At 45.7% G+C, this 24697-nt stretch overlaps 1 protein-coding gene across 6 annotated transcripts in view; it reads left to right on the top strand.

The window, feature by feature from the left end:
- LOC113836527 (multivesicular body subunit 12B) overlaps positions 1-24697 on the top strand; it is a 161364-nt gene that overhangs the window by 97770 nt on the left and 38897 nt on the right. The window contains exon 8 of one of the 6 annotated variants that reach the window (XM_035446830.1): positions 23314-23480. The exons of 1 other annotated variant lie outside the window; for it this stretch is intronic. In XM_035446830.1, coding sequence (XP_035302721.1) covers positions 23314-23453 — 140 coding nt within the window. In that variant the 3' untranslated portion in view covers positions 23454-23480. Of the gene's footprint in view, positions 1-3970; positions 4003-4787; positions 4906-12322; positions 12472-14044; positions 14233-23313; positions 23481-24697 lie in introns of those variants that run through there. 4 more of the 6 variants (XM_035446829.1, XM_027423738.2, XM_027423741.2 and 1 more) reach the window with 4 other exon arrangements.

Here is a 24697-nt window from a genome sequence, read left to right as displayed (position 1 = left end):
GAGGCTCTTCACACTCAGATTTGTCTTAGCACTGTCTCTGAGATGGTGAATGGTGCTGCACTTGCCTCCAAGGTGAGAGAGAGCCTTTGTTGGCGAACACTTTCTCACGCCTGGCGTGCTTTACAGCATGAACAATCTCTTGATCCACTGGCAAGGCAACATCCATAATCTTGAATGAGAGAGTATAGCTTGCCTTGTTGGCCCTACACATCGCTTCTGGTGACACCCGTAGGCATCCTAATTGCTCACTACCTAGAGGCAATAAACACACTGGGCTTTTATGTGTGTTCCCTTGTATATTTACTTGAAATACATCCAGTGCCAGCAGAACTCTGTCCTTAGAGAAGGTCCTTTGTCTTGAGAGTCACCTGGTCCCCAACACTTTCTGTTTCTGCCAGAGGTATTGGCATCTGTGTAGGCTCAGGGCAAGCGTCCTCGTAGGCCAGTGAGCTTCTTGGTTGTTTTTGATTCTTGCACAACTTTGGCCTTGTGCTTGATTGCCCAGGTCTAAGGAAGGAGCCCAACCTTTGGTTAATATGTCTTGTTCAGAGTCATTCAAGGCTGGGAAGATGGTTCAGTCATTAGAAAATTTGTGTGAGGACCTGAGACCAATCCCCAGCCGCCACAGGGAAAACAAAACAAAAAACGGGAGTGGGGCAGGTAGGGGAGACAGTGACAGGACTCCCTGGAGCTCAGTGGCCAGCAGCCTAGCCTAGTGAAGCGTTCCAGACCAGTGAGAGAGACTATCTCAAAAATCTGAGATGGACAGCCTTCTTGAGTAATGATTCTGGAGGCTGACCTCTGTCTCTCCCCCCCCACACACACACACACGATAGTTGTCTTCACAGCCAAAGTTGAGGGTTCATCTAGCAGAGTGAAACAAAGACATCTCATTTCCTAGCATGCTGAGTACCCAGCCCCAGACCAGACAAACAGAAGGTACTCAGTATCCATGGTCTTGTTCCAGAAAGGAACTGGTCTTAGAGCCATTCCTGCCTTGATGCTGTCCTGTCTGGATGTATGAATAGAGACAGATTGTGTAACATGTCTCCCTTTTCTCTTTCATAAGTTTGAATCACATTTTTTCTCTTCTAGCTTTAGCAGATAAAAAATAACACCCACAAAGGACACTCCAGAAATAGTAGCTGTCATATGTACCTTTAACCTGGCCCAGAAGTCCTGCTGTCACTTAGCCTGCTATGCAACCTCCCCAGGGGCCATCTAGTGTCCTGCAGGACAAACCCACCCTCCAGCCTCTCACTTCTTGCTTGAAACTCCAGTTTACTGGGTAAAGATATTTTAATATTTCAAAGATTTGCAGCCATGGGTTCCTTCCTTTGGTCCTGCTTGGCTTATCTGAAAGAATTTATGTGTACCCAGCCTTTAAGTGAGGTTTCTTCTGGTTCTTTCCTTCCCAACTACATGTCCCCTGGATCATTTAGCAAAATAATATCAACGATTATAAAAGGTCCCTGTCTTTGCCACAGAATCACACTGAACCCGAGCCGGTCATGTCACGGTCTTCCTAAGGGCCCAACACCAATACAGGCCACCTTTGCCTGTGTCATTTTAGTTTGAGAGAAGATAGGCAACAGCTTCCTCCAATGTCCAGGCAGGAGGTCATGGTCACTGTTGCAGGCAAAGCAGAGAGGCTGAGATGGCTCATTTCTTCAGGCTACTTTTTTTTTTTAAGATATTGTACCTTTTATTTTGATTTAATGAGGACAGACATTTTAATCAGAGGTTAGTCATTTATTGTTGCAAACTATTGTTTTGATTCATCATTTTTGCAGATAATTAAATGGTTGAGTTGGCACAGTGTGTCTACTTTATTAAAACAAGTAATTTTGGGGGGGAAAGAGATGCTATTTTTTGGATCACTGCACAAGAATTGCTTTTATCTTCATCTCTGAACACGGTTTTCAGCTATTGGGCAGAAAGCTCTTGTGTTCTTTCTGGCCTGGAGGGGACTGGCCTTGGCAGATTGGATGTTGGCCACTCTGCCCTTTGAAACAAGAGCTGTGATGTAAATCCTACACTCTTACCTTCTCAGAAGACTTGGGTTTTAATTGGATTGGGGAAAAGAGCCTACAAGTTATGAACTTTGCTGAGCAGCAGTTCTTAATTGTAGCCCTGGCAGTGGGTGGAGTTTAAAAGTCAATTACTGCTGATCCTCTTACAATTTGCACACCTAGGATTTGAGAAAGTCTGTCACTTAGTACAAAAAGGAAAAGGTTACTCGCACCAGTTGGTGAGCACCTCTGACTCTCCATTTGTAAACGCGTTTGCTACACGTATTTGTGTGTTTGCAACTTGTAGCTTTGGGCTCCACCCACCGGCTGGATTCCTCACCAGAACTACCCTTTAAGACTGGTCCTTGAGAGTCACTCAGAGCAGTTTTGCACACAACCCTTCACCTGGCCACCAAGTCCACTTGTAGGCACTGTGGCTGGCTGATGCCAAAGAGCCACACTCAAGGGCTGTGAAGTAGTCAAGGAATGGCCCTATGGGATCCATTTTTAAAGAACAAATTGCTCACAACATTTGCTTTCTTTGATTTTTTCCCCCATATTTGTGTCCTGAATCAGTTAATTCACTCATTAAAAGGATTTATTTTGGGTGTACCAATTAAAACTTCCGAGGCTCATTTTTTGCTGAGCAGCACAAACCTGTGAAAGCACAATTTATAACGGCTTCTGCCCTTTTCCACGGAGAGCCGTCTGCAGGACTGTAACCCCTGTGCTGCGAGAAGTACAAAACTGCTGCTCTTTGTCCTCCCGCTCAGGCTGCCTTGGCGTGCTGGTGTCTCAGCCCAGCCCACCCATTGTTTTAAGGTGCCTCCAAGGCTGCAGCGTCCAGCCCAGCCCAGGAGCAATAGCTCTGTTTGTTTGCTTGCAGGAAGCCTATAGTTAATTTTTTTAATAGGAAGCTGCTGTGTAGTTTGGATATTTAAACAGTTATTAACCGAATGACAATTAACAGATTGCATAGACAGATTTTCTTTTGAAAACCTCTGAAATTGAGTACAGTTTGCAAAACTATCACGGCATAGTAATGACAATGAATTTTGATTTCCCGGAACTGATATTAGACTCTTTATTAAACTATGTGCATCTGCTTTTAATTTACTCCAAATAATTGGAAAATGCAATGAAGCTTTCCAATTAAAGCACGGCTTTATGCTGTTTAATAATACCCCCATAATATTATAGCTTATGAAGTGACAGGTGAGTTGGTGTATGAATAAAACATAAAGGCAGCAATAAGGGACAGAAAACCAGAGACAGTTGTGGGGATTTTAAATGCTGGATGTAATTTGCATATATTAATCTCTTCTTTTCAGCCTTATCAGGCGTTCTTCAGTATTTGAAGTTAAAATAGCGTTGACAGGCGGGAGTACGCTTAGTTTTTTCAAGGATTTATTACTTGTATAATTTCTGATCTTTAATAAGCAGATATGACTGATCCTCATACTTCTATAGAAATCGGTTAATTGTTCCAGATGGCGTGTACTGATTATGCAAAATTACTTTTCACACCGTTTTTTTTTTTGTGATGGAGTTTGGAGTAAAATTAAATTTTTTATGGCCTTCTTATCATGCTGTTTTACAGTGGTTTTTCCACAGAAGTTGAATTTAATCTACTATATTACATTGACCAGCATAGTTATTCTAATGTAGCGTTTTGTGATTTGACAAAGAATAATAGAACACATTGCTCATTGTTCATCACTGTGTCCCTAATAAAAAGGAGCCTCCTGTACACGGAGCGTAGCTGTTATTTATGAAGAATGCCCTCGTTTGTGCCATTAAAAAACGCAAAATTGTGTTATGGAGTAGTTTCTTTTTGGTAGAGGCTATCTGGAGAGAGTGAGTGGAAATGGGCTTGCTGCTTCCCCGTTTATGTGCAGGGGGAGGAGTCTTCTTTTAATGACTGCTGTATTTGAATTGTGTTACTTTCTTCTTTTGAGGGGGAGAGCCTACATAATCTCATTCTATTAAGAGAAATGTCATGGTTTGACTCGTCTTGATTTGCATAATCCCAGAAGCCTTCCATAATTGAATAGCTTGCATAAAAGGTGGTCACACTTTGGTACAGGGCATCGGGAAGAAGAAAAAAGCATCAGGAACAATTTAGTTCTCACATCTTCCAAGGTGTCAGTTTATCCCCAGGCATCTGAGCCATCCTTGCTCCCAGTGATTCTCATGACAGCCAGTTCTGGCCAGGTCCCAAAGCATCTCCATCTTCAGGTTTGCTGCCAGCAGGATCTGAGACATCTCACAGATTCAACCTAGGAGGCCCCCACCCCCAAGTCACTGCCTTGATTCAAGGGTCATGCCAGTTTTCTCTTGAATTAAAATTCCCCATTTGTTTGGGGCTGGGTTTGGGTGTGGCTCAGTGGCAGAGCACTTGCTTAGCATGCCTGAAGTCCTGGACTCCCTCCATCCCAGAATTTGGAAAAAGAGGAAATCTCAGTATTTTACACACAGTAGAGATGATCTGAAGTTTGACTTGTCTTCAAAAGAGACCCCTAAGGCACACAGGACCCTGGCATGGAGACAGGACTTCACTGACACCTCCACAGTCTCTGGTGAACCAAAGGCAAACAGAGGGTTGTGACCCCGCAGCAGAGTGTGTCTATCTGGATCTGCCGGGATGAAGCGCGGACACAGGCAGAGAGCAGCACTAGGGGAAAGCGCCTGGATACACCTGTGACACGTGTTAATTTTCTGATTCCAGTCTTCAGAGTATGTTTGGTTGAATTCTGTTTTCATTCTACTCCGAAGGAAATCTGAAGTAAAATATATGTGCAACAACCCATGAAAGCACAGGAAGAACTGTAATTTGGAACCTCGAGCAGCTGCCTGCAACAGTACCGAGATTCTGTTTCCATCTTCTTTCACGGTACTTTCAAAACTTAAGATCTTTCAGATACACTCTTTTGTAAACTACAAATGGATTTTTAAAATGAAAGTTATGCAAAAAAGGGAATGCATAAATCAGACATGATTAAAAATATTTGTTCTAATGCAGTATAATTTGGTAGTAATGCGTTCATCGGGATAGCTTACGGCTACATTAAGTGGACAGGCTTTATATGGATTCTCTAATTTTAATCTTCAAAATGCTATCTAATGTCTCATTAAGACTTGCATATAATGTATCTTAAGTACAGTCATTAAATATAGTTTAGGGAGATTTATGTTCAGATACTGCTTAAAGATGTTTTAATAGGCCCATTTACTCTGATGATATTAATGAGCTCTTAATCCAGCTGAAGCTTCTCAAACTAGTGGTAAAGACTCCCAGCCCGAGTTCAGAGACTTGGAATTGATACCTGCTTTGGACAAGTGCCCACAGCTTAGCCCCACTGACACCAGGGGTCAGTGCGAGCTTCTTGCCAAGGCCTGACATTTTAGAAAAGGGCCTTCCCTTGCCTTGCCGTGACTGCTGTCCCCAGAGATGCCCAGGGACAGTCTCTTTGTTCCCTCAAACCATGTGCAGAAGGTGCAAGTGCTAACTTGGCCAAACATTTCATCTCCAAGGTCATTTGAGAGGCTGCTATTGTCACAAGGAGAACAAGGGGCTAAAGGAGACTGTCACCATCCTTGTTGTGGGAGCATCTGCCAGGTGAGGCGGGCACAGCCTGCCATCCTTATGGGGCAGCATCGCTCCACTGTGAGCATGCTGCAAAAGGTCACATGGATGTGCTTCCATCTTTAGGAGTTCAGCCTGGCTGAAATATACACAGTAAAGCAGTCCTGCTAATCCACAGGCATAACGGGAGGACACTCTGTGAGACCAGGTGTCACCAGGTGTCACCAGGGCACACACAGGGTGCTTCCCAAGCCCCACTTTTGAATGTCTCTGTTACCTCCTTCTTTCAGAGAATTATTGAAAAGCACATTTTTGGGGTTTCAATTATTTTTTAAGTGAAAGAGGAGAAAAAGAATGTGTGAGTTCAGAGACTTTCTAATTACTAAATTGGTTTGTTATAAAAAGATAATAGCAAATTTCTTCTTTCCGTAATTGGACATTTCTTCCCTGTAGGCTAATGCAGGCACAGCCCGTGCATACACAATCGTTGTACTTCTGAAAAGCCATAACTAGCTAATAACAGCTACAGTGTCATCAGAGAGTAATGGCGTGCTGATTAGCATAATTAATGACAAATGGTAGTGCAGAATTGGTGGATTGGTTTAGCGGATGATGAATGCGGCACGGCCCTGGCTGGGGCCTGCCAACGAGGCCTCGCTGGCTGTCAGCCCTTCTGTTCTCTCCCAGGCAGCTCTCATTAGTCACGAGGGGAGGTGCCAGTTTGTGTTCTGTTGCAGCACAGAAAACTTAATAATCCAAGCAAACATGGTTTCCTTTTGGCCTGTGTATTTACTCACAAAATTCTCCCCTCCCCTGCTCCCACTATGGCCTGAACATAAGTCATGACTGTTTCTTGGTCCTTCATGTTGCCTGAAGGGGGAACAAAGGGTGGAATACCAGGCGAGGTCTTGCGGCTGAGCAGCACTTGTGTTTATCTGTGTTTGTAAAGGGAAATCTAGTAAGCTATACATGCTGTCCTGATATAAGACCAGCGCATTTATCTTCGACTTGATTAATCAGGCCTCATTTGCATTTGCAAATGAGGCTGATAAAAATGGGTTTACCTTTTAACCTTTAGAGGAAAAAGCATTTCTCGGCAAGATTTCTTGGGAGACCGCTCCTTAACCGATAAGAAGTAACTCCTTTATCAATAAAGATGAAAATCCTTCATTTGCATTAGTGAGTGAGACTAATTATTATATAGTTAATTAGCATCTGGAAATGAGGGTTATCTTAATTACAAAGCACAATTTCCCTAATAGCTACAAAACTGTAAGTTTGATCTGTGTGGAAATTGGTAACTATTATTATGTAATTAGTGTTAGCATTAATAATACAGAATATTTAGGCATAATTTGCATATGCAAATGTAATTTACCTGAGCCAAACAAGTGGACCATTAACAATTAGAGCATGATGCATCCAGACTGAAAGTTCTAGGTCACAGAATGGAACCCATTTTGCCAAATGTCTAGATTAGAGGTGGGTTCAGCAGGGCAGTCCAGTGGATTTTGCTTTAACAAGAGTTAATGGCTGGGTGGTTTCATAATGAAGCCACCTGCTCAGGGAACTGGCCTCTTGACTTTGATTTCTCTAAGTCTCCCAATGTCTCTTGATTCTTAGAAGTACTTTGCCTACACACTTAGCAATTCTAAATTTAGGATCTGATACAAACATTTAAAAAAACTGTGTGTGTGTGTGTGTGTGTGTGTGTGTGTGTGTGTGTGTGTGTGTGTGTGGAGAGTGTGCGCATACCAGGAGCTCCTGTGGAGGTTGGAGAACAACTTGTGGGAATCAGTTCTACTATGTGAGTTCTGGAGATCAAACTCGGGCCCTCAGGCTTGGAGGTGAGCGCCCTTGACCACAAATTCACCCACCTGCCCCTACGTACACTTTAAAGTGGTAGTGCACAGAACCCGGCCAGCTCTAGAGTGAAATTCAGATCTTTCTGAATTTTGCCTTCATGCTCTGGAGACTCCTCATCTCAGAACTGATTATTTTTTCTGTTCTCCTGTCCTGCCCCTCTCTCTCTCCCTCCCTCTCTCTCCCTCCCTCTCTCTCTCTCTCTCTTAGGTTATTGCAGTGTTTCTCAAAGGTGCGTGTCATGTGGATATGATTTTATTTTATTTTATTTTTTTATTTATTTAGTTTTTTGGTTTTTTGAGACAGGGTTTCCCTGTGGCTTTGGAGGCTGTCCTGGAACTAGCTCTTATAGATCAGGCTAGTCTCAAACTCGCAGTGATCCATCTGCCTCTGCCTCCCGAGTGCTGGGATGGCGCCACCATCGCCCGGCTGTGGATGTGATTTTAGAGTAGATACAGTGGCCTTTTATTTCATCCATAATAACATACACTGGGTACCATTGTTCAGAATATTAACATGTATGTATTTGTCAGTCTTTGCTGAAATATGCTGTAATAACAAACAGTCCCCCAGCTCACACAGCTTACCATACCCTGTTTTGTGTATCACACAGATTAACCATTGGTTGGTTGTGAGTTGTCTGGAACCCTGTTCTTCTGGGCCCTAACAGCCCCTATCTGTAGCTGTTTTTATAATGAAAACCCAAAAGGCATGGCCAGTGGCACCTTCATCCTCTTTGTGAGACATGGTGAGAGTCTCAGTTCAACCAGGGGTAGTGGGGCAGGAGGCTCCATCCTGACATGACATTGGGTAAGGACAGTCATACTCTTCAGGGAAGTGGGGATAAATACATTCTTGGGATGGTAGAGCCACCCTTTAGTGGTAGGTATTCTGAATTTTAAACGTGAATTTCAGCTGTAAGAAAAATACAAAGCCCACCATTGAACTGGGGGAAATCATGAATCCTGGCCTGGAAAATCTGCACTGACAGCATCTAGAGCCCTTCCTGCTGTCAGCTTTTATCTTCAGCACATCAGGAGCTTAGTCCAGGTGTTACCTCTTCGTCACTGTGACAAATGCCTGAGAGAAACAGTTTTAAAGTTAGAAGGATTTACTGAGTTCTGTAGTTGGCTGGCTCAGTCACGGTGGCTGGGGTGAGACAGCAGGAGCTTTTACTTCATGGTGTCCAGGAAGCAACAAGGAAGATAGGGAGGGAGCATGGAAAGGATTCCAAGACACACCTCCAGTGAGTGACCAACTTCTTCCAAATAGGCCCCGCCTCCCAAAATAGCACCTCCAGCTAAGGGCATACCTTCAGCACCTGAGACTCCCATCCTCCGGGGTGGGTAGACAGGCAGAGCCCAAGCATCTGGGCAAGTTTCCACTGTTCACACTTTAGAAGGTGGCCTTGTTTCTCCAGGGTTTGTTTTCCTAGATGCAAATGATGCTTTGGACCAGGTATACCTCCTGGAAGCTGCTCTCACCCTCACTGCCCAGAGTCCCCTTTGAGAGTAGATGCTTCATAGGAGCTGGAACCCAGGTGTCCACTGGACTCCCTCAGTGCTCCTGAGCTTGGCCTTCACTTCCTCATCGAGGCTGATGCCGTGGGACCTGGAGGAAGGCTCAGCTGTTAAAGAGTGCATCCTGCTCTAGCAGGTGACCTAGGTTCCATTCCCAGCACCCACACGGTGTCGCCTGTAACTTCAGCTGCAGGGAGACCCAATGCCTCTGGCCTCCTTGGGTGCCTGTGCTCACATATCCACACACCAACACACTTAAAAATAACAAAAATTGATCTAAAAAAAAAAAAAAAGAAAACAAAAGAAGCCATACAAAACTCTGCCAGACACATGGTTCACTGATAGACTTTTGTTCTTTTTTTCTCTTTGTTAGATCAAAACCAGATGCAAACCATTTCCTTTCTGAATTATGAGAGTCCCATGTTCACTACTAAAAACAAAAGTTGAAAAAAATACGTGAAAGTGTGGGAAGAAAATAAATGCCACTCAGAATCTCTTTACACAGAAAAGAAATGTTTTAGAGACTGTCCTTGACTTTTTTTTTGGGGGGGGGGGGCAGTGCTTGGCATTTATATGCAAAGGTAATTGTCCATTCTAGATATTTTTAAATTTGATTTAATGGAGTACAATTTCACATACAGTACAATCCATTACTTTTATGAGTACAGCTCAGTGGATTTTGAAGAATGCCAGGTTATATGACAACAAACTTCGAGAAGCAAGATACAGAATAAATCTGTTACCCTAAAGTTGATCCACATGACCCACATGCTCCCCTCCCCTGTGGACAGTCCTGGTGCTCTAATGCTACATTACACCACACCCACCTTAGGCAATGCCCAGCCTGACATGTGCCACCTACCATATTGCGTGTGTGTGGACAACTTGATCCTCCTATGGCTGGCTGGCTGTGGTGACATCATGCTTCTTGGTCCTTGTCATGGAGCCTTGTCCTCGCCTGCCTCTGAGAGGGATCCATGAATCACACTGGCTTGGACTTCAAGTTTTATCAGCCCACCTGTATACAAACTTTTTTGAGATTTGTGAGGATTTGAAAAACCTCTGCAGATGAAACTCACAGCCCTTAGGACTATAGAAAGTTAAGAAAAAGTCAAATATGTTATGAATGCACAAAACATATGTAGATAATCATCTGTTTTATGGCTGACTACCATAACACACACACACCACACACACACACACACACACACACACACACACACACACACCCCTATTATAAGAAGTTACACATTCTCAAAACTCGTGCACCCAGGCATTCACAGATGGTAACAACACCCTTTGCATTCAGGAGAAATGTAAACAAGCATAAAGGTGTCATGTTAAATCATAAGTACATGCAGGGACCCTTGTGGCTTCTGAACTGCTGTGATGATTTCCTAAACCTGTTGCCTTTGAGGATAGCCAGAACTTATACCTGTGTTTGTAGGTCTGTGGGGAGTCAACACCTGTACTTTGACTATTCCTGCAGATAAATGGGTAGGTGAAATGGGTATAATAGTCACTGTAGTGTAGAATGATCAACTGCCCAGCATACTAGTTGCATTAGTTTACATTTCTTTCCTTTTTTTGTTTGTTTGTTTTTGGTTGTGTTTTTGTTTTTGTTTTTGTTTTTGTTTTTGTTTTCCCGAGACAGGGTTTCTCTGTGTAGCTTTGGAGGCTGTCCTGGAACCCACTCTGTAGACCAGGCTGGCCTCGAACTCACAGAGATCCACCTGACTCTACCTCCTGAGTGCTGGGATTAAAGGTGTGCGCCACCAATGCCCGGCTAGTTTACATTTCTGACATACACAAAGGAGGTCCCTTTGGTGTCCCACCTCAAGACCTCACAACTGGCTGTTGTCTAAAAGGCTTGTCTGTCTGAAGGCGGAAGTGTGGCTTCCTGTGACTGTGTTTCCTGGGTAACTAGGAGACTTTGCTTTCCTGACTTGGCCAGTGGGCTCCACACCTGTCCTTGTGGACAGGCTCTTCTGATGAACTGGGAGCTCCTTGTGAACCAGGGTCATTGCTGCTTTTTCCAGTTTGTATGTTGTCCTTTGGTTTTCTTTTCTGTTTTGTGTCTTTGTTGTGAGAACCTTTCTATCTCCTGGTAACCCTGTTAGTCATTTTTTTTTCACATTTACATCTAAAATTCACCTACAACTTTTGTTGTATGACAGGGATAAAAATGCATTGCTCATCAGTGTTGCTATGACATCATATTTCTTTTTTAACCAATGTATCTGAAAGGCAGTCCTCAGTGACCATCACAGCTTACACAGTGTGTTCTGTGGTTCCTTCCCTGACATGTTGACTTGGATACCCCGCCTAATGGCAACCACACCTCTATTTATTACAAATATGTGCCTTTGTTTTAAAGAGTTTTTAAAATGATGTGTATGTGTCTGTGTGGGGGTATGTGCAAATGAGTGCAGTACCCATGGCAGTCAGAAGAGGGTGCCAGATCCCCCAGAGCCGGACTTGCAGGTGATCATCAGCACCTGTTGTGGGTCCTCTGCACAACTAGCAAAGAGCATCTTGCCAGCCCAGAAGCATGTCTCTGATTTCCTATCTTGTGGTTCTAGCTCATTTTTAAAAATCCAGTTAAAAATTAAAGTTACTTGAAGTTCTAAGAAAAATACTACTCTGCAGATTTGTTTGAAAACCATCGAATTTACAAATTAATTTTGATGGGATGTCACCTTTAAACTGCATGATTCTTCCTTGCAGAAGAGTGAGTCTCCAGGGTTCAAAAGTCTCTTTCTTGGTCTTGACTGTTTAGATATTGCTTTGCCAGTATTAACTGGTGGTCTCATACGTGCAGACACACACTACACATACCCACCACATACTGCACAATACATAGTACACATGCTACACAGGACATGCACACACAAAACACATACTATACACACACCATATGCACTCTACATTACATACATGCATACATGAACAATGCACACACATGTGCTCATATGCATGCACACATATATTACACACTCTCAATGCTCATATGTGCACACATACACGCACACTACACACAATGCTAACATGTGTATACACACATTAACTACCCACTCAATGCTCCCATGTGCACGCACACACGTACAGTGCACACTCAATGCTCCCATGTGCACGCACACACGTACAGTACACACTCAATGCTCCCATGTGCATGCACACATCGTGTTGTGTCTCAGTACTTTGTAACTGGCCACCTCTCTGCTTGTTGTTTCCAGTAACTTCCAAAATGATTTGCTTCTGCTTCCTGGTAGACTGCAGCATCCTCTGTAGACACAGATGGTTTGTCTCTGACATCCTGACGCTTCCTCTTTTTTTTTCAGCACACTCTTGGGCAGAGCTTCCAGAGCAGCAAATGACAGTAGTGACAGCTGCCTCCCTCTCACTGGCTCCTGGCTTCACAACTTCCTGTGAAGACCAGAGCAGAGCTATGATGTGGGAGAGCTGGCCATGGTGAAGGGATGGGCCTTTCCTTGCTCAGGATTCTTCCTTTAAATTCAGGCACTAATTTGAATTTCATATTTTGAAAAGTCAGAATCTATTAAAACAGTATTGTGGTTTTCCCTTCTCATTTAGCTTATTGAGACAAATCACTTTGCTTTGATGATTCTGCACTTAGGAAGCTGTTGTTGTACTCTGAAGTAAATCTTGCTTTAGCATAGTGTGACAGTCTTTAAAGGTACATTAGCTCTGGGCTGCTGTTGTCTGTGTTATGATTCTAGCATTTATGGAAGCGATTTGAGCTTGATGCTTATCAAAATACCATTTTTGAATGACTGAAGGGTCAGAACTGTTTCTTTCAAATATGGGAATATTTCTAAAATATTGTAATATCTGTTCCTTAGAGATTGGGAATGGAGAAAATGTCCTTCCAAGCATTAACTGGTCTTGGAAGCATGGGGGGCCCAGCTGGAGTATTTTGGGGGGAGGGACAATTTCTTTCATAATTATTGAATTTTTATGCTGTTTTTTTTCTTGAGTCAATTTTCTGACGTGTTTTGTGGAATTCTTTTGGGAGGAATGGGTTGGAGAATGGGGCCTTACTTTGTAGCCCAAGCTATCCTCAAGTACTAAGAATGACAGGATTATAACACCATGCCTCTGGTTGTTACTCTGGGGAATGTCTTTCTTTCTGCTGCTAGTGTGTCCCATGAAGCATGTGCCTGCCTTTGCAACCCAACATCTGAGTGTTTAGTGGGAGCTCTACTGTCATATTCATGTTACAGCCTGGACTGGGTGCCAGGTGCTGTCCCTGGAAGAGCTGGTTAGCTCTGCCAGCTCCCATGGGAGCAGCCCGAAGCTTGTTCATCATGTTGCCCCAGGATCATCCTCCCTGTGTGAGTTATTTACAGGATTCTGCTTTGCAGGAGATGAGGTAGGCATCAGAGCAGGCTCTTATTATCTTCTTCCATATTCCAGAAGTAAACAATAATAAGAGACATGTGTGACGGTGTTTAGAGTGTCACCTCATCCCAAGTGCCATGCTTAGCCCTATCCTATCACACAGCAGTGTGGAGGCAGGGCATCATTAATCCCACTCCGAAGTGGGCTAGCTAAGGCTCAGAGTTTGGCTAGTTTCCACGTGGTCACACAGCTTTCCATGCTAGCCTGGCGTCTACTAACTACACCCCATTGCCTGTCCTATCCATTCAGGCCTGGAGTCAAAAAGGTGGACTAAACAAACTCCAGACAAATCATAGGGCTCCAGACACGTCCTCCAGGCTCTCAGGTGAAGACCAGCCATGCTGCCCAGCCCCAGAGGGAAGGCATGGAAACAGTCTCTGACCTGTACGTCCCCATTTGGGGGTGGCAAACAATATGCTGAATCCCTTTTTCATTCCCCTGAGCTGGGACTCTGCTGGGGTGGGGATTAGCCCAGGAAACTTGGTACCAAGTTTTCCTCAGTGGGGATCAGGCCTTTTCCAAGTGTGGCTGCCCTTCATTGGATGGAGATGCCTCTCTGGAGGAGTAGAGAGCCAGCCACAGCCATCCTCCCTGAAGGAGCATGGGAAGAGTAATGTAACCAAAGGCTGTCTGTCCCTCAGGGTGCTTTCAGGTAGACAAGGTCAAGATACCATCAAGAGAAGGATCCAGGAGCTGTGGTGCAAGAGTTCCACCCTGCTGGGGCAGAGGACTGGACACCAGCCTCCCCTACCACTTAGATACAAGAGAGCCCAGGCCTGGTCTCTGGGAAGGCCTTGCTCCCTCATTTGCCTGAAGGTGTCCAGAGCTCACAGCCCACATCACAGGTAAATTCTGGAAAGCCAGATGGACTATGAAGAGCAGGTTAGAGTTACCCGTATGACTGTGCCAGCCCCTGTATTAAGTCTATGTGGGTGGAGGATTGAAGACACCTTAGACACATTGGCCTCACTGTCCTGAACACCACGCTGTTTTGGCCTCCCTGCCAGGTATGAGCAAGTACTACAGTATGATAAACCCACTAGCATAGCCTAGGGCTGAGGGGAGGCAAGGATCAGTGTGTCAGAGCTTGCAGACAAGTCTGAAGGAATAATGGCAAGCCTCTGAGACTCCCCTCTTTCCTACAGACAAGAAAAAGGGAAAATGTTAAAATGATGCACACATGCAGACAGGTACACATACCTGAGTCTACAAGTTGGCACACATGATTATATGTATGTACATGTAGGCATATACACACATGCAGGCAGGTACATACGTGTGTAGGCACACACATAATTTTTCCCATTTAATAATGGACCTAGTCTAGTTGTTATGGTTTGATGCAGACTATCAGTCACTCCTTTATTAAACCCAGAGGCTCTGTTATCCACAAGTTACTCCTTTATTCTGGGACATAATGAACAAAGAGACACAGCACTGCTCTGGGGACCCTGCCCCTGCTTTAGCTGGAGCTCGGCCTGGCAGTGTTTAGCTACAGGTACTCATCTAGGTGATGGCAGCCCAGCTTGGCCTGGGAGCAGAGCTGTGTTTCCAGTCAAAGCATTGTGGTCTGGGGTGGCAGAGCCATAGGGCCTGGAGGTTGGTGAGCTGTCCAGTACCCAGACATGGAAAGAACAAGTCAAGTGCCCAGCCTTTGCTCTCAGTTAAGCCTGGAACGGCTGCCTTTGATCTCACTGGCAGGTCCAGTGGGGGTGACCTGAGGGTTTGGGGGAGTTGGGGACTGGAGTAATACAGAGTCTCAGGAAGAGAGCTCAGGGATAATTGCTAACTGCTGCAAGAAATGAAAGCAGTGAGAGACCTGGCAGTGTCAGGTCTTCTTACCAGCCATTCTGGAACTAAACCTTCATGGGGACAAGTGACCTGCTCAGAGCCTTAGAGTGCAGCCCCAGAACAGTAGGACTTAGCTCTACCCCACACAAGCCACTGTGCAAAGCTTCAGGTCATCCCTGACAAATAGAATAAAGATATCACCCCTGCCATCTCCTCCTCCAGGCTAGCGGTGAGGTGACGCACTGAAGTTCTGCTGGCTGTGACGTTTGTAAGGAGATTCTCCCTCTCTGCTGAGTTGGGGACATTTTGTTAAACATTGTTTCCTATCTCTGTCATGTCACCCTTAGGAACATACTGTCTCCCCACGAGCACCTGGGCCTGCTACAGTCCTGCAGGAAGAATTGGTGTGTCCAGAGAGGCTTCAGAGGGTGGCAGTGAGCCAGGACCTGGTACAGGCAGAAAGGGACCTCAGAAGCTTGGAAGTGCCAGTCACTATTGTCCTGCTTCTGTTCTCAAGTTTGCAGTTTGGGTTTGGTTTAGCTTTTTTTGGGGGGGGTGGAGTAGGCATTTGTTTGCTTTTGAGACAGAGTCTCTCTGTGTAACCCAGTCTGGCCTGGAACTCACTCTGTAGACCAGGCTGCCCTACAACGCACAGAGATCCTCTGCCTCTCAGGCCTGGCAGAAGTTTGGCAGAGTTTTATTTTAACTTCTGAAATTAGAAATTTCACAGATGCCATCCTGTCTGTGCACATGGACTGTGGAAGAGTCTGTTTCTCCACAGCCCCTGGCAGAGGCTCCGAGGAGTAGGTGTTGACCACACACACTTGACCTGTTCAGGCTCAGGCTCATCTCAGAACCAAGCCCCTCACACGCACACATATACACAGTCAGTGTACATGCTCCATGTCCATGCACCCTACTGTGTGCATTGTCCCCACATTAGCCAGCTCTCCTTCCTGGCCCCGGGGAAGACTCTCTGGCCCTGATAGGACTGGGGAAGAAAGGGAAAAGGAAGGGTCCACAGGACAGCTGGGGACCTAGTAAGGGCAGGGGCGGAGGCCCCACATCCCACAGTGCCTCCTGGGTCTCTCCAGCAGCTTTAGCTCAGCTTTCCATACTGAGAAACAGCCTTTCTGTTTCCATTTCACACTTCAAAGATCACTCTGGAAATAAAAAGGTTTCCAGTATAAGATTCCAAAGGTTTTACACACATCTGAGGCAAGGCCTGCCTGAAGGCTGCAAATGCCCAGACTGAGGCTCAGAGGCTGTGCCATGTGCTCCCTCCTATGGTGGGTCCTCACCACCTTTAACCTTCAGGTGGTAATTTTCACTCAGCTAGGGATTAATGAGGCAAGGGGCCTTTTTTCCTGAAAGCATTCATTTCTGTCTTGGCACCATTCACCACTCTTTGGCCATCACAGTGAGTCCATCCAGAGTGGATGCTGCAATGGCCCAGAAAACAGAAAGGAGGTTCCTAGTCTTGACCAAAGGAGATGTTGGTTAAGAGTGAGAACAAAGGCTGGAGAGACGGTCAGCAGTTAAGAATGCTTGCTGATCTTGCAGAGGACTGGGGTTCAGTTATTAATACCCTTGTCAGGTGACTCAGAACTCCTATCACTCCAGCTGCAGGGAATCCAACACCCTCTTCTGGCCCCTGCAGGCACGCGCATACATGTTGTATGCACACCACATTCACATAAGTTTTTAAGTAACTTCTTTAAAAGAGTGAGGGCAAAGCCAGACATAGTGGGCCATACCTGTAGACCCAACACTTAAAAGACTGAGTCAGGAGAATTGCTACACGTTCAAGGCCAACTACAAAGTTTGACCTTGTCTTAAAAAAGAGTAAGGCTGAGTTTATGATATTGGGCCTCGTTTTTAACCCCATGTGATATTCTGATCACCAAATAGTGCTTGTAGTTGGTGACTAAGTACAAAGATCATCTTGAACAGCAAGTTTTTTGTAGGATACTTCTCTAAAATGTTCCCAGATCTCCACATTAAAAGAAAAACAAAACAAAAAACAAAAAAACACCTCTTGAAGCTGGAGAGATGGTTCAGTGGTTAAGAGCAGTGACTGCTCTTCCAGAGGACCCAGGTTCAATTCCCAGCACCCACATGGCAGCTCACATCTGTCTGTAACTCCAGTCCCAGGGGATCCAACACCCTCACACAGACATACATGCAGGCAAGAACACAATGAATGTGAAATAAAAATTTAAAAATAAAAGAAACGCTTTAGTACAGGTGACTTGCACAAAACCTAGCAATGCAGGAACAAGACAGACGTTGGTGAACTTTGAGAGTGAATGATTCAGTAAGTAAAAGATGATGTCATTTATCAAGTTATTTAAATAAGTTTTCACTAAAATGAATTCCTTGGAAGGTGACATCATTGTTAATAATTTTAACTGTGAGATTTCTTATATAAAAATGAATTGAATTTTTTAACAAGCTTACAGTATACTTGGCTGGAGTTTTTACTGTGTTAGCCTCCTCCTGCCTCCTGTCTGAGGTGTTCAAGATGTAGGCCTGGCTTGGTGGAGAGGACGGCTGCTGAGCCAGGCTGTAGCCATCTCAAACCTGGAAGCACAGCTGAGTGCCTGTGCTGGGACAGGCCCATGTGGCCTCTCTCCCACACACAATGGGTCACTTCCAAGGACAGCAACTGCTTCACCAGTGGCAGTGGCAGTGGCAGTGGCAGCTCTGCCTGGAGCTCCTTAGGACTTTTCACATTCTAAAGCCACTTTCTACTTGGAGCTCCTTGTACCTGGCACAGATTTCTCCTGTGTCCCTCTAAGAATGCCATATTCTCTGTGGCATTCTCACACCACAAGCTCCTGTCCCTCACAGAAGTTCTTCAGTAGCATTAGCTGTTGGCCCTGTGACAGTATCAGAATGTATGATGTGCGAGAGAGAGATGTGTGTGCATGTGTGGGTGTGCAAAGAGTTGTGTGTGATTGCAGCTGTGTGCCTGCTATGACATGTGTGGAGATCCCAGGGCCTCACTTTCCACCTTATTTTGGAACAGTCTCCTTGTTATTTTCCCACTGAGTACACCAGGACTGCTGGTGTCTCCAGTCTCCACCTCCCTGTAGGCTTTTGTGGGGGTTCTGGGGTGGAGTATCAGGAGGGCTCACTCACTCGCAGTAAACACCCCTCAAGAGCACCCTTCCTACAGAACCCCAGTACCCCTTTTCAGGGTGACAAATTAGTTTGTCTCCTCCACCTTCGAGATTGCCATTGGTGCAATATTCTACTGTGAATGTTACCATCTCAGATCCAAACAGTCATGTGACCGACATAAGGACACAGCACCCTGTCCTTTTCTTTCCTACACTGTGTCATGTTCATGTGACTGAGACCTCAAACTGCCATGGAAGCTTCTTGTCACAGCATCTCTTTTCTAAGAGCAAAGGTGTGTGGGTGGAGCTGCACCTGTCTCCTGGCCATTTGGGGTTTTACATGCAGAATACTTTATGGCCATCTGTGTTTTCCACACTCTGGACGCAAATGAAGCCACAGTCTGTGCTTGTCCGGCAGCCTTCATGGCATCAGAATGAGAGGTGCAATCACACCTGGTGGAGTCCCTACTCCACCAGGACTCAGGACAAGCAAAAGCTGCTGCTCTCCAGGAGTGCCTATCAAGAGACAGTTCACAAGAAAGATGGAGCAGAAAGTGAATGGCTGTTGTCCCCTATCCCTGTGCCCTAAGCCTTGCTCTGTCTCCAAGCTGGAGCCTTGACTCTGCTCTGGAGCCCATGCCAATCATGAGCTGAGACAGTTTTTCCACTGGCCCAATAAATGATTGTGTAGCCAGCAGGAGAGCCACACTCTGCACCTGGCTGACTCTCTACCCACTAGGTGCACAGAGCAGGTCTATAAACCTCTCTGTGGTGGGTGTCCTTATGGTGACACTGGGACAGGGAGGGTCAGTCTCACAGGAGCCCAGGGGAGAGTCGAGGACCAGAAAACTCCTGGAGTTGGTGGTGCACGCCTTTAATCCCAGCACTCAGGAGGCAGAGGCAGGTGGATCTCTGTTGAGTTCCAGGCCAGCCTGGTCTACAGATTGGAAAGAAAGAAAGAAAGAAAGAAAGAAAGAAAGAAAGAAAGAAAGAAAGAAAGAAAGAAAGAAAGAAAGAAAGAAAGAAAGAAGAAAAAGGAAGGAAGAAAAAGAGGAAGGAAGAAGGAAGGAAGGAAGGAAGGAAGGAAGGAAGGAAGGAAGGAAGGAAGGAAGAGCTCCTCCTGGATCTGAATCTCTCGGAGTTTCCAGAGGTGCTGATGTGCAGTGTCTTTGAAACCCCCATCACCTCTGACTCTTCTTCAGTTCCTGTGGGTTCCTCCTCCTTCTCTTCCTCCTCCTCCTCCTCCTCCTCCTCCTCCTCTCCCTCCTCCTCCTCCTCCTCCTCGATTGACACCATGTTCTGCCTCCCCTGGGGCTTTTAAGAAAGTGTTTTGGAGCATAGTCCCATTTCCTACTGGGTTTTCTGGGTTTTTCCACAGGGGCTTTTGTTTCTCCCATCAGGCCTTGCTTTGCCATTATGGGGCTGATCCTCCTTGGCTCCTGAGGGCTCTGGAAACCTCACAGTGGGATGCCGCCTGTGTGGAACCTTCTTAGCTGGGAGGCTGTGCAGAATGTGTTCTTTCACTTTGTTCTGACCAAAGAGCCTCTTTAAAAACATCAGGGCAGGTTTTCAAGTGACTGTAAGTGATTTCCCACAGAAGCACAAAGAGAGGAAACCAAAGGCTCCAATCCCAGTTGGAAGCATCACGTTCTTCAGCCCCAGACTATGAAGAGCTCAGTTTGAATTATGCAGAGGAGGAAAAAAAAAAAAAAAAGCAGCCCTGTCTGGATTCCAGAAGAGTCATTCACAAGGTGTCTGCATTTATTAATGGTTTTTTCCCTACTGTGGAAAGTAATAAACCATAGAAACCCCTGGAATTAAAAACAGTGTACAAGGGAGGGCCTGGTTCTTTCTGGGATCTTTTCATACTGCACATTTCTGAGGACCAGCCCCTGAGATCTCTGGGGCCCATTGGCTGTACTCAGGAGCCAGGACCACTAAGCTTCTAGCCTTGTATTTGTTAGGGATGTCCAGAGCCTGGCTGGACCTGGCTCCTCACTGAGGACTATGCCTGGCACAAGAGCCACAGTTTCACCAGCTGCCAGCTGACCTCCTGACTAGGTAACAGAGGGCCTGTGTGTGTAGAGGCACTTCATGGTCCCATCCCTGGGAGTCCTGACACAGGCACACCTGGAGGCTTCCAGTGAAGTCTGAGGTCCAGGGCTGAGGGTTACATGTTTAGTGAGCATCGAAGGGGCTGTGCCTTCTGACACCCTTCAGAAGGAACCATGCTTCTGGGTGGTGGTCAGCTGCAAAGGCTCCATCTTCAAAGCAGTAAGGCTAGCCATGTTCACCTGCACCCAGGACGAAGTGCTCTCATCAAGGCTGCCACCTCTGACAAAGGGATGCCACTTGCTCTGAGGGCTGAAAAGACTAGCTCCTTACCACCATGGAAGAGTGAGGCTGCTCTCCCACGGTATCTGCTGCAGGCCCAGCTTATTCCAAACCAGTTGCTGTGTAGACTGGCCTTGCTGAGAGGCTATGCCTTCTGTGCTTGGGACACGTGCCTGGAACTTTGGATTTAGTACTCGTGTTTCCTGCAAGCTGCAATTCTGCTGTACTTCCCCACAGACGAGTAAGTCTCTGCTCATCCCTTGGATGCACCCACCACTCGAGGCAGCTTTGTCACATCCTTATTAGACGTCTCTGGATGTCACAGGCACTTGGCCCCAGTGTCCATCTGCAGGACCAAGGTGTTCCACAAGACACACTGCCCATCCAGCCTCTGGCCCCACCTCAAACACCTGCCTTGGTCTGTGCCTTGGCACTGTGGGAGGTCATTGTAAAGGCTCCCAAGTTTGCAATTAAAACAAGGAAGGATGATTTTCAGGAGATGAGTGAAAAGAGGAGCTGAGCTGAACGGGACATCTCTCTTAAGCAGACACTGTGTAGACGGGATTTTTATCATCAACCTAGCATGGGCATCTGAAGACTGGAAGCAGCTAAGAACATCTTTTCTCCTAACCCAGCGTTTTTAAGCTCCTAATATTATTTCACATTTAAAGGTGACAGCAATATCTTTAACGTTCTTCTATTGGATTAATAACGTTTAATGTTCAAAGCAATAAAGTGGAATGCTTTTATATCACTCATGGAAAACCCAAGTTTAAGAAAAAAGAGACCACACACGCAAATGTCAAGAACCATAAACTCCAAAATAGGGCGCTTGGGCTTGTGGACAGCCGGGTGGGTAAGTGGGTGTCCTGGCTGTGGCGTGAGGAAGTGGGGAGTCCCACTCATGGCAGTGAGCGTGCAGAGCCCTTACCCACTCTCCCCGCCATCCGTCTCCACCCAGCAGCAGAATATGACAATGTTAGCATTTTTCATTCCCCTGACGTTACCCATTAATAAAGCAATGATCCAAAGGGGGCTTTGCTGAGTCGGTTCTTTATGCGCCCATCACTCACAACGAGATAATTTCACACAGGATCGTTTTAAAATTAAATGACGATAAAAACGCTCTGCTGTTCTGTGTTCACCAGTTCATGGAAGTCTATCAAGTCATTAATGTGTCATGACAAACTGCTCGATGGATACAAGAGTAATTAATTATTTGAATAAATAACAAGTTGAACTTCGGGCTTTGAACCACAGTGACATCAAGCAGCCCGTTAAGGGCGTCTCGGGAGCCTCTTCAGGGCCCCAGTGTGAAGAGTTAAAATGTGGGCTGGGAGTGAAGAAAACGGATTTCCTACACACAGGGTAAGATTTTATGGGGGAAAAGGCACAGTGACACGTCCCTTTGCCCACCTGCAGTTCAGTGTCAAAAGTTCCTTGGCAGCGGCCGTTTCAAGATACCACTTGATCAGCGATGACTTCAGAGAACAATTAGACAGATTTTCATAATCACCATTAATCTCTGCATATTTTCAGGATAATTACAGCAATTATTATTTAGATTTCTCTTTATATGCCCATTGTAGAAAGGAACAAGTGCTTATTATCCTGGAGACTTCAAAGAACCTTGGGTGAAAATTCTTTGTCATCTCCATGCTCATTATTTCAACTGTGTTGCCTGTGAAAGTTCATCACTTCTAGAAATTAGAGTAATTCCAAAGGCACCGTTATCAAACCTCAAGGCTGAGGTTCGGCTGCTGGAGTGGCTGGCTGAATTGTTTGCCAGGGGTGGGGGAGGTGTCGAGGAGATGATCATGAGTTGCTGTCAGGTGACAGGGAATATGTGTGACAGGTATAGTCAGAAACAGGAGGTGGCCTCACACTTATTTTCTCTGGAAGATCTACAAAGTGAACCAGCCAGTATTTAAAGTGTGTGTGTGTGTGTGTGTGTGTGTGTGTGTGTGTGGTGCCCACATGCCCTCTAATGGTTAATGTTAAACCTGAGTGGCTCATGGCTTTGTACTTCACAGACAGTGACTTGGTAGACAGCAGCACACCCCACAATGTTTGCAGATCACAGTGGATGTCACTTCAGTGGTTGGTTCAGTCTCAAGCTGCTCTTTCATCCTGTCATTGAAACCCTAGAGAGCTTACCTGCTAAAATGTCATGTGGGGAGGGTGGCTGTGGCTTACTGTACCATTTTCATCAGGACTCATGCCTCTGTGTGGATGAGGTGCCCCTTCACTGGCACATCATCCTGGTCATGGTTAATGTTCAGGTCTTCGTCCTTCCACACCCTCGACATGGGAGTGGTCTGAGCAGGGGTCAGCCAGGGTAAACTTGACTCCACTCATCAGAGAGAAGGATGTTAGTTTTAGGGTGTCTCCTTTGGGGCCTGGGTTTGGATTGGGGGGATTGGTTGTTTGTTTTTTGTTGTTGTTGTTTTGTTTTTTGTTTTGTTGGTGTTCTTTTTGTTTTAGATTTTTAGTTTGTTGTTTTTTTTAGTTTTGTTTTTTGTTGTTTTGTTGTTGTTGTTTGGGGTTTTTGTGTGTGTGTGTGTGTGTGTGTGTGTGTGTGTGTGTGTGTGTGTGTGGTGTTTGACCTGTAGATAGTCTCTTCAATTTTAAATGAAATTTGGAACACTATATCTTTCTAGTATGTGCTGATCACAGGCCTGTTCTTATTGCTGAAATACTTGGGAAGATAGGAATCAGTCATGGAATCAAAGACATTGGCTTGGTCTGGGGAGACGGCTCCGTCAGTAAAGTGTTTATCCTTCAAGCAATGAGGACCTGAGTTCAATCCCCAAAACCCATGTAAATGGTAAGAACAAATGTGGTGGTGTGAGTGTGTGACCCTAGTGCTGGGGAGCTGGAGATTGGGGGTGCATGGGGTATGCCCAGCCAGCCAATGAGAAACTCTGTTTCAAAAAGCACCTGAGGACTGACACCTAAGACTGACCTCTGGCCTACACACACACACAGGTGTATACATTCATAGATGTGTGGATGATGTGTGATTGTCCCTTCATCACAAAATCCTTTAAAAATCCCTATTTTGAAGCAGAACTGATTTCTGGACCTATGACTTCCTCAGTGCCCTTGTGATGATGGTCCCACAGCTGGAAAGACTGGGTCCAGGGTGTTGGACAGATGCATAGAGTGGAGGCTGTTGAGTGGTGAGTGCAAGGCAGGAGGTAGCCCAGACAGGCAATGTTCTGCTGGTTTCAGGGGTGCACAAACATGCAAGAAGGACACATGGCACTTAAGATACTCAACAGTAAAAAGTGCTGAGCAAGTTGGGGTGTCCAGGTGCTGGGGGTGGGGGCACCCAGAGTACACAAGATAGTTGGGGTCCAAATGTCAGGGCCTGTGTGCTTTAGGAAGGCTGAAATCTTCAGGTAAAGGAATGGTACAGTGAGGCTTACGCTTGAAAGGATACCCTAGTGACCATGAAGGATGTCCCCTGGAGATAGCCTGTCACAGTATGCTACCATGGCCCTCCTAACATCTCTCCATGCCCTGGAGTGTACTTTGGCTTCCACTGGCATAGGTGGATGTTGTACATATGGCAGTGGCAACACCAAAGTCATTCAAACATTTCCAGCGCTCAGCTATTGATGAGTCCTTTTTGATGTCATCTGGAAAAATGTCTGTGGTCCTGACAAACCCGTACCCTCCATCCAAGTATAGGTAGGATACTTCCCAAGATACCCAGGGCTGTGTCAATATAGATGGTGCCCAGAGGATTGGAACCACCCTAATTCCAGAAGACAAGAGCAGGGCACAGAGTCTGAGACCTACCATTACTGTCATTTGCTGTCCAATTTTGAGAAGCCTGTGTGTGGGACCTGAGAAGCTGGTACCAATATGTGTTCACTCTTCATGGCGTTACTTGCTGCCATGCTTCCTCCCAGCAGCCAGTCCAGAAAGCTCCCGGGGCTCCATCCTTGAGTGGAGATGAGTCACAGCCAACATTTCAAATGTGTGTGTTACACATTCTCCTGAACCTTTGTATCTCACCTGGAATAACCAACACAT

Source organism: Cricetulus griseus, chromosome 6 (assembly GCF_003668045.3).
Source record: "Cricetulus griseus strain 17A/GY chromosome 6, alternate assembly CriGri-PICRH-1.0, whole genome shotgun sequence".
Taxonomy (NCBI): Eukaryota; Metazoa; Chordata; class Mammalia; order Rodentia; family Cricetidae; genus Cricetulus; species Cricetulus griseus.
Note: the sequence above shows the minus strand (reverse complement) of the source record. Positions and strands in the feature narration are given on the sequence as shown.